This window comes from Elephantulus edwardii, unplaced genomic scaffold (assembly GCF_000299155.1).
Source record: "Elephantulus edwardii isolate Elephantulus edwardi_28Jun2011 unplaced genomic scaffold, EleEdw1.0 scaffold00111, whole genome shotgun sequence".
Taxonomy (NCBI): Eukaryota; Metazoa; Chordata; class Mammalia; order Macroscelidea; family Macroscelididae; genus Elephantulus; species Elephantulus edwardii.
This window is the reverse complement of record NW_006399861.1, coordinates 9965002-9977520: the sequence shown is the minus strand read 5'-3', so window position 1 is coordinate 9977520 and position 12519 is coordinate 9965002. Positions and strand designations below refer to the sequence as shown.

At 39.6% G+C, this 12519-nt stretch overlaps 1 protein-coding gene across 1 annotated transcript in view; it reads right to left on the bottom strand.

Moving 5' to 3' along the window:
* The window catches only part of NUDCD3 (NudC domain containing 3), a 316694-nt gene that overhangs the window by 286393 nt on the left and 17782 nt on the right, over positions 1-12519 (bottom strand). Inside the window, exon 2 of the mRNA XM_006892146.1 lies at positions 7519-7814. Coding sequence (XP_006892208.1) covers positions 7519-7814 — 296 coding nt within the window. The remainder of the gene's footprint in view (positions 1-7518; positions 7815-12519) is intronic.

The following is a 12519-nucleotide window of genomic DNA, read 5'->3' as shown; positions in this document are numbered from 1 at the left end:
CAAAGGCATTTGACTGTGTGGACCATAACAAACAGTGGCTGACTCTGAGAAGAATGGGAATCCCAGAACACTTGATCATGCTAATGTGAAACTTATACTTGAACCAAGAGGCAGTCGTCAGAACAGAGCAAGGAAACACTGCATGGTTCAAAATTGGGAAGGGCCGGTGCCAGGGATGTGTCCTATCTCCATACCTTTTCAACCTGTATGCAGAACAGATCATCCGGGAGGCTGGGCTCTATGAGGAGAAATGTGGGGATTATCAAATACCATAATGGTTTCCCATTGTGGACAGTGTTTTGTGGAGCTCCCAGTTGTAAAGCAGGTTTGGAAGCAGGAGTGGCATCCACTTCCTAAACCACATGCCTCTGGAAACTCTATGAACTTGGAGAAACAACAATAGCTATGGAAAGGCATTAGACCTTTTGTTCAGGCACTCTGAGTTGACCTCGACTCAATAGCAGTAAACAACAACAACATATAAAGACACTGCAGAAAAGCTCAATCTCATAAGTTAGAACAAAGCTATGGAGCAACTGTGGAACAGAATCCAATTGTTCATATTCCAGTTCAAACTAAAGTCAAAGAAAATTAAAATGAATCCATGAGGGCCAAAATATGACCTTGCATTTGTCTCACCTAAATTAAAAATCATCTCAGATACGGAACGGATACACTGAATATTAATGACTGAAAACTAGATGCGTTGTAGGATGACACCAAGGACATCCATCATACCTAAAGAAAGCAAAAAACAAGCAAGAAGGAAAAGACCAACCTGGATGTCAAAAGAGACTGACATGCTCTTGAACAAAGAAAAGTTAAACCAAAAGGAAAAAATGATGACATAAGATGCTCGGTCAGCCAGGACTCCAACTTGCTTCCAGGAGAACTAGCAGTATGGCTGCCAAAGGAGAACCCCAAGCCCAGTTCAAATTTGTGTTGGTAGGCAATGGTGGTACTGGAAAAACTACATTTCTGAGACGTCATCTGACTGGTGAATTCAAGAAATATGAAGCCACCTTGGGTGTAGAGATACATCCCCTTGTGTTCCATACCAATTCAATGAGAAAGTTGGAGGACTGTTATAACCAACTCAGTGTCATTATAATGCTTGATGTAACCTTAAGAGTTACCTATAAGAACGTGCCTAATTGGCATAGGGATCTAGTTTGAGTATGAGAAAACATTCCCACATGTATTGTGTGGCAACAAAGTAAACATTAAAGACAGGAAAGTTAAGGCAAATCCCATCATTTTCCACTGAAAGAATCTTCAGTACTACGGTATTTTTGCAAAAAAACTACTACATCTTTGAAAAGCCTTTCCTTTGGCTTGCTAGGAAATTAACTGGAGACCTTGGAGGGAGTTTGTTGCCACAACTGCTCTCTTGCCCCACCAGAAGTTGTCATGGACCCAGCTTGGCAGCACAATATGAGCATGATTTAGAGGTTGAGCAAACAACTGCTCTCCCCGAGGAAGATGATCTGTGAGAGGACAAAGCTGGAGCCCAGTGTCAGAAGTCTAGTTTTATAGGCAACTGTTCTGTGCTATCAGTGGTGCCACGTGTCTGTCACTTTATTAACTAGCTAAGAACAACATCTTTGGGTTTCTAAAGGAGATGAATGGGTTTCAGAGTGAAATTGGGAGTTAAAAATAAAAACCCTTCATTTATTTTACCTGCACATTTAGTTGTTGTGGTACACAGTTATTTCCTTCCTGAGTATCAAAAACAAGACTGCTACAGTCACCTTAAAATATTCCATGGTGGCATCTTGTTTATTATTATCATTCCCATTTCTTTCCGTTTAGAACTAGAAAAAAAGCTGCATTTCAAATAAACAACAACCACCACCACCACCACCAAAAAAAAAAAACCAAAACAGAGATGTCAAAGGACAGCAGGAGAGAAGGCCAGGTATTACTTACTCATAATACAAGATGAATATTACAACCTGTGCCCAAGTCCCATACAGAATCTACATGGAGAAGGAAACAGGGCCCTTAACCCCTGCCTGAGAGCTGCTGAAGTCTCAAGTTAAAAAGTTGCCTCTTATTACCTGCTGTGGAATCTGCCCCTGACTCATGGACAGCTGTGAAATGGTTAATGACTTCCTTTCACTTAGATCACTTAGATCCACAATCAATACACTTGGTACCAGCAGTCAGGAGATCTGGAAACATATTGCACTGAGAAAGTCTGCAGTTAGGTATCTCCCCAGTTAAGTATTTCTCCAGATTATTGAGGAAAATTATATTAGTAAGGTACGCTTGATTCAGGCCACTGTGTTTTCAATCACTTGCTATGCTGCTGAGAGCTAGACAACAAATAAGGATGACTGAAGAATTGATGCCTGAACCATGATTTTGTAGAAGAGTACTAAATATCCCACGGACTAACAAAAAACAGATATGTCTTGGAGAAGGTGCAGCCAGAGTGCCCATGGAGGCAAAGATGATAAAGTTTCATCTCACATCTTTGGGCATATTGTTAAGAGATGCTACTCCTTGGAGAGCGATATCATGCTTGGGAAGGTGGAGGGACAGCATAAGAAAAGAAGACCCTCAACCAGGTGGACTGACAGAATAATTGTAGCAATGGGATCAGAGATTGTGAGGATGGCACAGGATAGGACAGGATTCAGATCTGTTGTTCATATGAGCAGTACTCTATGGTACATAACAAAAAGAAGTGCTCTGTAAACTGATAATTCATAACCCAGAATCATTTATAAACTCATTATGGAAAGCTGATAGGAGCTCTGGTGGCACTGAGGTTGAGTCATTCAGCTGTTAACAAAAGCCTGGCCATTCAAACCTACCAACCTCTCTGCAGGAGAAAGATGCGTTGGTCTACTGCTATATTTACAGTCTTGGAGACCCTAGGGGACAATTGTACTCAGTCCTATTAGCTTGTTATTAGTCAGAATCTATTCGATGGCACTGAGCTGGTTGGGTATGGGCAGCTGATTTTTGACAAAGGGTCATGTTCATAAATAGTGTTAGCAAAATCTGATATTCATCTGCAGAAAAAGGAAATAGAATTCATACTTCAAACAATACACAAAAACTAACTCAAAATGTATTAAAAACCTAAACATTAAATCTAAAACAATAAAGCTTATGGAAGGTATCAAGGACAAAACTATATGAAAATTTTTTTTGCAGAAACAGATAATTAAATACAATTATAAACACACAATAGAAGACAAACTAGAATTAACACCTCCTAAATATTAAATACTTATGCTCTTTAAGATTTTAACAAGAGTGAAAAGACAGTCTATGGATTGTTATATCTGATAAGAGTTTAATTTATAACATATATAGAAAACGTAAGCATTTCAACAACAAAAAAAGAAACAACCCAACCGAAATATAAGCAAAGGACATTAAGACACTTCACCAAAGTAAACATTCGAGCAGCCAACAGATACACAAAAAGATGCTCAGAATCATTAAGTTAGTTGTTGTTGTTGTTGTTGTTGTGTACCACTGAGTCAGAATTCACTCATAGTTGACCCTCCAGTAGGTTTTCAGAGGCAGTATAATTGCTTAGTAAGAAAGAGACTGCCCATCTTTCTCCTGCAGAGCAGCTAGTGGATTCAAACCACGTACCTTCAGGCTGGCAGCACAACTCCTTACCACTAAACCATAAGTCATTTAGAGAGACAGAAATTAAAAATTAATGAAATACACCATCTTTCTCCTCCAAAACTTGCACTGACCAAAGAACAACAAATACTAACAAAGTCTTGAGGAGATTAGAATAGTATCCATGGATGGTAGTGTTGCAGAATAATATGGAAAATGGTATGGTATGTCATCAAAAGTTAAAAACAGAAATACATCCTACACTCTCACCAACAGTGAATAAGGGTTCCAGTTTCCCTGCAACCTCACCAGCATTTGTTACTTGCTATTCTGCTAAATTTTGCTATTCTTACTGGGGTGAGAGGATTTTGAACATTTCTTCATGTGTGTGTTCATCATCTGAATGTCTTCTTTGGTGAAGTGTCTGTTTATATCCTGTGCTTTCTCAAAAAGTTGGAAATAGAAATACCATTTGACCCAGCAATTCCACTACTGGGAATATACCCTAAAGAAACCAGAACTGCCACCCAAACAGATATATGCTCACCCAGGTTTATTTTGGCTTTGTTTACAACAGCAAAGAGTTGGAAACAAACCAAGTACCCCTCAACAAATGAATGGCTAGAGAAGCTGTAGTATATTCACAAAATGGTATATTCACAAAACTACGCTGCATTGAAAAACAAGGAACTTATGAAATAGTATACAAAATGGATGACCCGAGGACATTACGCTGAGTGAAATATCTCAGTCACAAAAGGACAACTACTGCATAGTACCACTATTGTAAAGTGAGACTAACATTGGAGTTGGTGGGAAATTAAGAGGCAATAAATAATATAAACTGCACTGAAACAGATGAGGGAGAGTACTGCATGGGAGGAATTTATGATTGGGTATTATTGTCATGACAAGAGTCCAGAATGAAATCTGCATAGTGGAGTGGACTGGGGCAAAGAGGGGGATTGTATAACAATGAAAGAAATTTTTTTATTTTTTTTTTTACTTTTCAAAGAGATAAGCGAACTGGAGGGAGGCACAGGCAGAGAGAAAAGTGCAACAATGAATGGAAATGTAAAATTTTTTTTAAATTTAAATACATTTTAATAAATAAATAAAAGTTATAGCCAAAAAAATAGAAATACATTATGATCAAGTAACCTCACTTATAGGTATATACTCTAAAGTCCTAATAGAAGTGACATACACACAAAAAAACTGCACATAATATTAACTCACAATAGTAAAAATGCAATTAACAACTTCAACTCCCATCTATGGATAATTAGATAAACAATACATGCTACATACAATGGTGTACTATGAAGCTGTGGCACAGGAGACTGACTGCTCAAAATAACTTTCCTAGTCATGGTCTACATGGCTGGGTGGTTGCTGTGTGCTATCAAGTCACAAGCAACTCACAGCCAACTCTACAGAGGCTTTTCAGAGGTAACAAATCACACAGGAGGCAACTGCCCATCCTTCTCTTATGGATTCCAATTGCATACCTTTGGGTTGTCAACATAACTCCTTACTACTAAAACACCAGAGTCCCTACATGGCTGAGTAGGATTATGCCAATAATGTGAATGATAGTAAAAAGTACCATTTGGGTGGGAACATGCAAATAGGGTGCACAGACTAATAATTCGGGAACTCGTCAGTTTTGCTATTCTGTCAGGCCTAAATCAAACAGGCTCAGAGTCAGAAAATCACCACGAAAGAAGCAAGAGAGTATAGGGCGTCCTGGGCCAGAAATTCCTTAGCAAGACAAACTGAGAGTAGCAGTAGCAATAGCAACAAAGGTGGTGAAGAATCAATGATCAAAATAAGACAGAGCTGAAATGGAACTGCCACGCCATACAACCATAACTGAGAGCCTTCACCCAGACTTACTGGAGGGCTGGGAGACTAAAATGTGCAAAATTAAAAGGACTGTGTTGACTTTCAAGGGGGGAAAAAAAAGAATAATGAACTGGGAGGGGAGGGTAGAGAAAATAGTGCAACAATGAATGAACGGAAACCCAAAATCTCTGTAAATGTTCATTAAAATTAATATAATTTAATTTAAAAAAAAAGGACTGTGTTGACACTGACCCAGAGTTTCAAGTCTGCAGGCCAAGGAGTTAGCAAGCATGCCCGAGAAGCTGTCCTGACAGAAGAACTGGATCCTGTTTCCAACCTGTGTATCCATTACAATAGATTAGTGAATCTACTAGCAGAGCAGTAAGAGGAGGGACAATTGGTGTTAGAATTGATAGAGAAAGTTGAAGGAGCATGTATGACCCATGGGAATCAGTTATGCACCACTGATGTCATTAACAAGGAGACAGTAACTGCTTGTGAAGTTAACAGAGGTCAGATGTGACCACTTACATTCTTTTTCACAGCAGCCATGAAGAATAATGAGTCCTCAAAAATGCAGTAACATGATGAACCTAGAGCATTAAGCTGAATAAAACAGTAAGTCACAAAAGGACAAATATTGTGGAGTGTACTTTAAAAGACAAAAATAGATACATGGAAACCAGAGCATATCTGCTATCACTAGAGATTTAGCAACTGAAAAAAAGTGGGGTAACATTATGAAGGTAGCAGACACTTGTTAATTTCAGTAACAGAAAAAGTAGCACTGAATATGAGTGAAACATACATAGTGTGACAAAGGTAAAGGGCCTATGTATTACAGAAGAAAAAAGAATATGTATGGTAAAAGATATGACAAATAAAATTTGAAATCACCACCAAAAAAGTTGTGTTTTTACAGAATCATGTGCACAGGCTTAGAAGTAAGAGAATATGAATACACAGTTAATTACGTACCTACAGACAGTACATACCAGTACATATGTGCACATGTGTATACTCATATACATAAAAAACCACACAAGACCTGGTTTAAAGACTTAAAGCAATGTCAACTGGCAGTGTATGTGCTACATCTCAAGGGGGTGAACAGCATCTGGGGTCCTAAAAACTTGCAAGCAGTGATCTGAGATATAACTACTGATCTCTGTTTATATGGAACAAAAAGAAGAAAACTAAGGACTCAGGGAGCAAAGTACTCTACAGACCACCACCAAGCTCTTCACAGTCTCCATGAATCACAACCTCATCCACTATGAGATCAGAAAAACTAGATGGTCTTTGGCTGTCACTACTTACTGTTATGATCAAGACTACATTAGATGGTGGTCTTTAAGAATGAGATGCCTTGGTGGCAAAATTGGTTAAGTGTTGGGTTAGAAAAAGTGGCAGTTCAAACACACCTTTTTCACATGCTTTGCAGGAGAAAGATAAGAAAGTCTGTTTCTGTTAAGATCTACGATGTTGGAAATCTGATTTCCTTAACAGAAGGACTGCTATGAGCCAGAAATAACTTAGCGGGAGATAATCTGGTTATTACGGAATGGAATAAAAAAGTGCAGCAGAATTCAAATTCTCAAATTGTCTACATTGTTGGACCAGAATAAACTAGAGGACTTCTTAAGCCTACTACTCTGAAATTTAAACCAGAATTAGTCCTTGAGGTCACCAATTAAGTTAATAACAGATTGGATCATAAAATTAAAAATATTACCTGTTAGTAATGAGCTTCCTTAAATTAAAAATAAGTCAACTGTGGGAGATGAACAAAAACTACACCAAACCAAAGTTGAGAAGGTAAGAGAGCAAGGAATCTAAAGCTCTGGAAATGGTACAACCAATCAAAACAGAATGAATGACAATAAGGACATACTATGAAAAATGTACCCAGTATCATGGCACATTTTCCAAAAAAAATTGTTAAGTGGGAACTTGTCTGGTTGTGTAAACTTCCATCTTAACTTTTATCTTTAACTTTAAAAAAAAAGTTCGTATGCAAACCAATATAAAATAATTTTTTTTTAAAAATGGTAGCTACAAACTAGAAGTTCTTACTTGAGAAGAGCTGGCAGTTCCTTAGGGACTTCAGCAACACTAGCAGCTGCTCCTGGAGGCTCCAAGTCATGGCACTGTGTGCCTTCAGGCTGCACTCTCTCCACTTCCTGAGGTCCATCCAATTCTGTTGTAGAATCAATCTCTATTTCCTGAACTGAAACCGGCACTGGTTCCTTCTCAGCTGCAGCAGCAAATACAGCTTTTGTTTCTTCTTCTTTTCTTTTGATTTTCTCTTCAAGTTCCTTTCTTCTCTTCTCATCATCTTGACGCGCCATGTGGTCATAGGTTTTGAATACCTAAAATCAAACAGCAAAACATCAATCATTGCATCTGTCCAGTAGTGTATCTCAGCCATTTAGCAGTGTAGGGAAACAGGGTAAGTAAAAAATTATCAAAAGCAGTAGGAAGGACCACAATGAACTGCTCATTTTATTAACATAGGGCAGGGTTTAGGGCTGTTATACATAGGGTCGCTATAAGTCTCAAGTGACTCGATGGCACATAACAACAACAACAACAATCCTCTCTGTAGAACAAAAATCTTTTCCTACTGGCAAAATGGAAATATGTGTTAACACTGGCAAAAGTCTTCAGAACACAACCTTTAACAAGAATATTTCCAGGATCAACAAAACAAAAAATTCATAAGCCAAGACTCATAATATTTATTAATTTCTAGTTTTTAAAAGCCAGTATTTATAAACTTTCTACTTTAAAGACTACATAAAACTAAGACAGTTTTACCTACTGCTCTTATTTTTACAGGACCCAAAACAGTCTTACACACAATACAAAGGAGCAAACTGCCTGAATACTGAGTATAAAAGCACCAATAACTCAACCTCAAAATGTTGTTGCCATCAGAAGGCAACAAATGACTTCCAATTTGACTCCTGGGTAAAATGGCAAACTAGGCAGATGGCAGTACAGGCCATTTCCAACCTAGACAACAGAAAATAAAATAACCAATATGGATGACAATTTTGGAACCCTTTATTTCAAAAGATAAAAATGTAGTTCAAACACTGACTACTGACAGAAGCAGAATGAAAATATCAAACAAAAGAGACAGATCGAGTTCTCTCAAATAACCACAGAGTTGGAACCAACTCACAGCTGACCCTCCTCCACTGGGTTTCCAAGCCTGTAAATGGCACAAGGGGAGACCACTCATCTCTCTCCTGAGGAGTCTATGATGGACTCAAATCACCAGGGAGGCACTGCCTTGGAATTAGCAGCACAACTCTCTATGTAAAACACCATCAGAGTTTCCTACAAATACAAGAGTAAACGGGATAGTTCAGCTCTTGTAAACTGCTACTACTGCTTGTCCAGTGGGCACAGGAACCTGAGACTGTAGCAATGTATACACCAGCAGCTATCTGTTGTTTCCAAAATCTCCAGAGAACCAGCAGGGTGACTTTGCACTCCAACAAACACCATGAGCCAAGAACATCTGGCACAATACCAGCTCTGCCCTAGCCAAGTTTTACATTATTATATAGCTAGTGCCTGGAGTGCTGCACATGAGACTTACTCTCTACCTGTGAGTGCCACAGACTGTGCCATGCCTAGCCTGCAGGAAGCCCCTGGACTGGTGGGGCTCCATCTCTGATTCAAGTTCTTGCTTCTGGGTGGGCACATCCATCACACACCATATCCACAGAGAGCAGTGCACCCTCTCTGGAATGTGTCCTTGGGTATTTAGGGTTAGCAGGGACAATGACTGTCTCGTTATGCCAGCAGATTATTTCATCTCCAACAGGGGGCTCTGCCTGTGCCCATCATTCACACCTGTACTGGCAAAGAAACTATCCCTAACCAGGATGTCTCAGCCCAAAATGGTCCAAAGACCAGAAGAGGTTCTGTCCATGGCCTACTCACAGACAACTCTCAAATCAGCATAAACTCTGCCCTGAATGTGAAGACCAATCAAACCCTTCTGTTTTTCTGGCAACTGCTCCAGGTAAAGCACATTGCTTCCACTTCAAAAGCAGTGGCAAGAGGAATAATCCCAAACCCAGCTGAGGATCGATCCCTCCTCTCTTCTCTCTTGTTCTTTCTTATTGCTCTTTTGGGGTTTTGTCGCTTTTTATTTTTGTCTTGGTTTTTACTTTTCCCCCCTCCTACTCTTGTTCTCTTTGGCGCGCGCTTGCACTAGCTCTCTTGCTCGCTCACTCGCTCTTTCTTTCTTCCCCTTGCCTTTTTATTTTTTTTGTGCCTCTCTATTCTGTTTCTACGTCCTTTCGTATTCCAATCAAGTCTGCTTCTTTCTTTGTTGTCCAAGCCTGTTCTCAATTTTTGAGGAGGTTCTCCGAACTCTGTTGTTTTGCTTTTTTTATCCTTTGTTTCACCTAAGAATAGACAACAACAGTAACCATATATACACACACACATCCACTAAGCAAGAATAAAGATGGACTCTTGCTCTAATGATCAATGAAATACTGCAGCCAGCACCAGTCTAGTGTGTCCTCAAATAGTCTCTACATATGGTAAAAGAAAAGTAACACACATTCTCCATCCTCTATCACACAAAACAGAACACAGATGAGACCCTAAGTACTACCCAACCAGCCAACTATGCCATACACTCACAGTGCCCAATCAGACACTGAAAACAAAATAATATAAAGACAAGACCATAATAGAAAAATAATAAAGATAAGAAGCAGGAGCTATTTTTTAAACAGCAAAGAAAAAAAGGGCAGTATGGCACAAAAAGCAAGCCAAGATACAGAACAGAAAATTCTTTCCATCTTAAAAAAACACTACTGGAGTTTCATGACAAGGAATTTTTTTTTCCAATAAGTGAATTGTCTTAAACAAGAGAAAAAAAAAATCACTGTAAGGAAAAACCCAAATACAGGACCAAATAGATAATTTGAAAATTAGAAGCCAAGTAAAACAATTGGAAATTCAGAATATTAAAGCTAAAATTTTAGAAAGAGCTAACACATTAGAATAGAGGGCATACCAATTGACATATTTCAGCTAACAGATGTTGCCCTGGACGTGCTCACCAAGCTGTGCCAAGAAATCTGGAGAACAACCACTTGGCCAACTGACTGGAAGAGATCTATATTTGTTCCCATCCCAAAGAAAGGTGACCCAACAGAGTGTGGAAACTATAGAACAATGTCATTGATTTCACATGCAAGCAAGATTCTACTGAAGATTATCCAAAAACGACTGAAACAGCACATCAGCAGAGAACGACCAGAAGTCCAGGCTGGGTTTAGAAGGGGTCGTGGTACTAGGGATACTGTAGCTGATGTTAGATGGATCTTAGCTGAAAGCAGGGAATACCAGAGGAATGTCTATCTGTTTCATTGACTATGCAAAGGCATTTGACTGTGTGGATCATAACAAACTGTGGCTGACTCTGAGAAGAATTGGAATCCCAGAACACTTGATCGTTCTAATGCGAAACCTATACTTGGTCCAGGAGGCAGTCATCAGAACAGAGCAAGGGAACACTGCATGGTTCAAATTTGGTAAGGGCGTACGCCAGGGATACATCCAATCTCAATACCTTTTCAACCTGTATGCAGAACAGATTATCCGGGAGGCTGGGCTCTATGAGGAGAAATGTGGGGTCAAGATTGGTAGACAATCTATCAACAATCTGCGTAATGCAGATGATACAACCCTGCCTGCTGAAACTGAGGAGGACATGAAGCACTTGCTGCAGAGGGTCAAGGACTGCAGCCTCCAATATGGATTGAGGCTCAATGTCAAGTAGACAAAGATTCTCACCACTGGGCCAATTGGCAGCATCAGGATGGATGGTGAAGAGATTGAGAGTGTTCACAGCTTCAGTTTGCTTGGCTCCACAGTCAACACTCTCGGCACCAGCATCCAGGAAATTAGAAGACGTATTGCCATGGGAAAGTCTGCTGTTAGGGACCTCTCCAAAGTACTGAAGAGCAATGGTGTCTCTTTGGAGACTAAGGTACGCCTGATATAGGACACGGTCTTTGCTATCACTTGTTATGCATCAGAGAGTTGGACAATGACTAAGGAGGACAGAAGGAGAATTGATGCCTTTGAACTGTGGTGCTAGAGAAGAGTATTGAGGGTACCATGAACTGCGAGGAAAACAAACAGATTCATCCTGCTCCTTGGAAGCAAGAATTCTAAGGCTCCATCTGACATACTTTGGACATGCTGCAAGGAGGAACAGGTCCTTGGAGAGGTACATCATGCTTGGTAGGGTGGAGGGACAGCACAGAAGGGGAAGGCCCCCTAAGAGGTGAACTGATTCAGTGATTGGGGTAATCGGGATGGGTGTGTCGGAGATGGTGCGATTGGCACAGGACAGAGCAGAGTTTAGGGCTATTGTACATAGGGTCGCTATGAGTCGTAAGCGACTCAATGGCACATAACAACAACAACAACAACACATTAGAAGGACAAAAGATGTGAGCTCTGGTGGCCTACTGGCAAGAAGCTACACTGCAATCCCAGAGATGTGAGGTTCGAATCCACCAGATGCTCTGCTGAAGAAGGAGGGACAATCTCCTCCTTTATCAGTCAGATCTGATTTGACAGTACACACAATAAAAAAATAAAAAGTAATTAAAAAATTTTTTAAAAAAAAAGGACAAAAGAGCAGAAATAAAGACATGGAAAACTGACTTAGTAAAATTAAGGATAAATCCTTCAACACTAATCTCTGAAAGGAATAATCAAGAAAAATAAAGAGAAGGAAAATGAAGAAAGCTTAAAAACCAAGATGTCGTCATCAACAGGAATAACCTTTGAATTCCAAAACAGAAAAAGACAAAATAAAGGGGAGGGTGGTGGAAACAGAGGCAATCCATTTCTCAATTATCAGAAAGATGGAAAAAACATGCCTTAAGAAGCTAAACTAGAATAAAAGGTATCCAAATAGGCAACGAGGAGGTAAAATTATCCCTCTATGCTGATGACATGACAGTATACTTAGAAAACCCTAAAGACTCAGCAAGAAAACTATTGGACGTAGTTGACCAATTC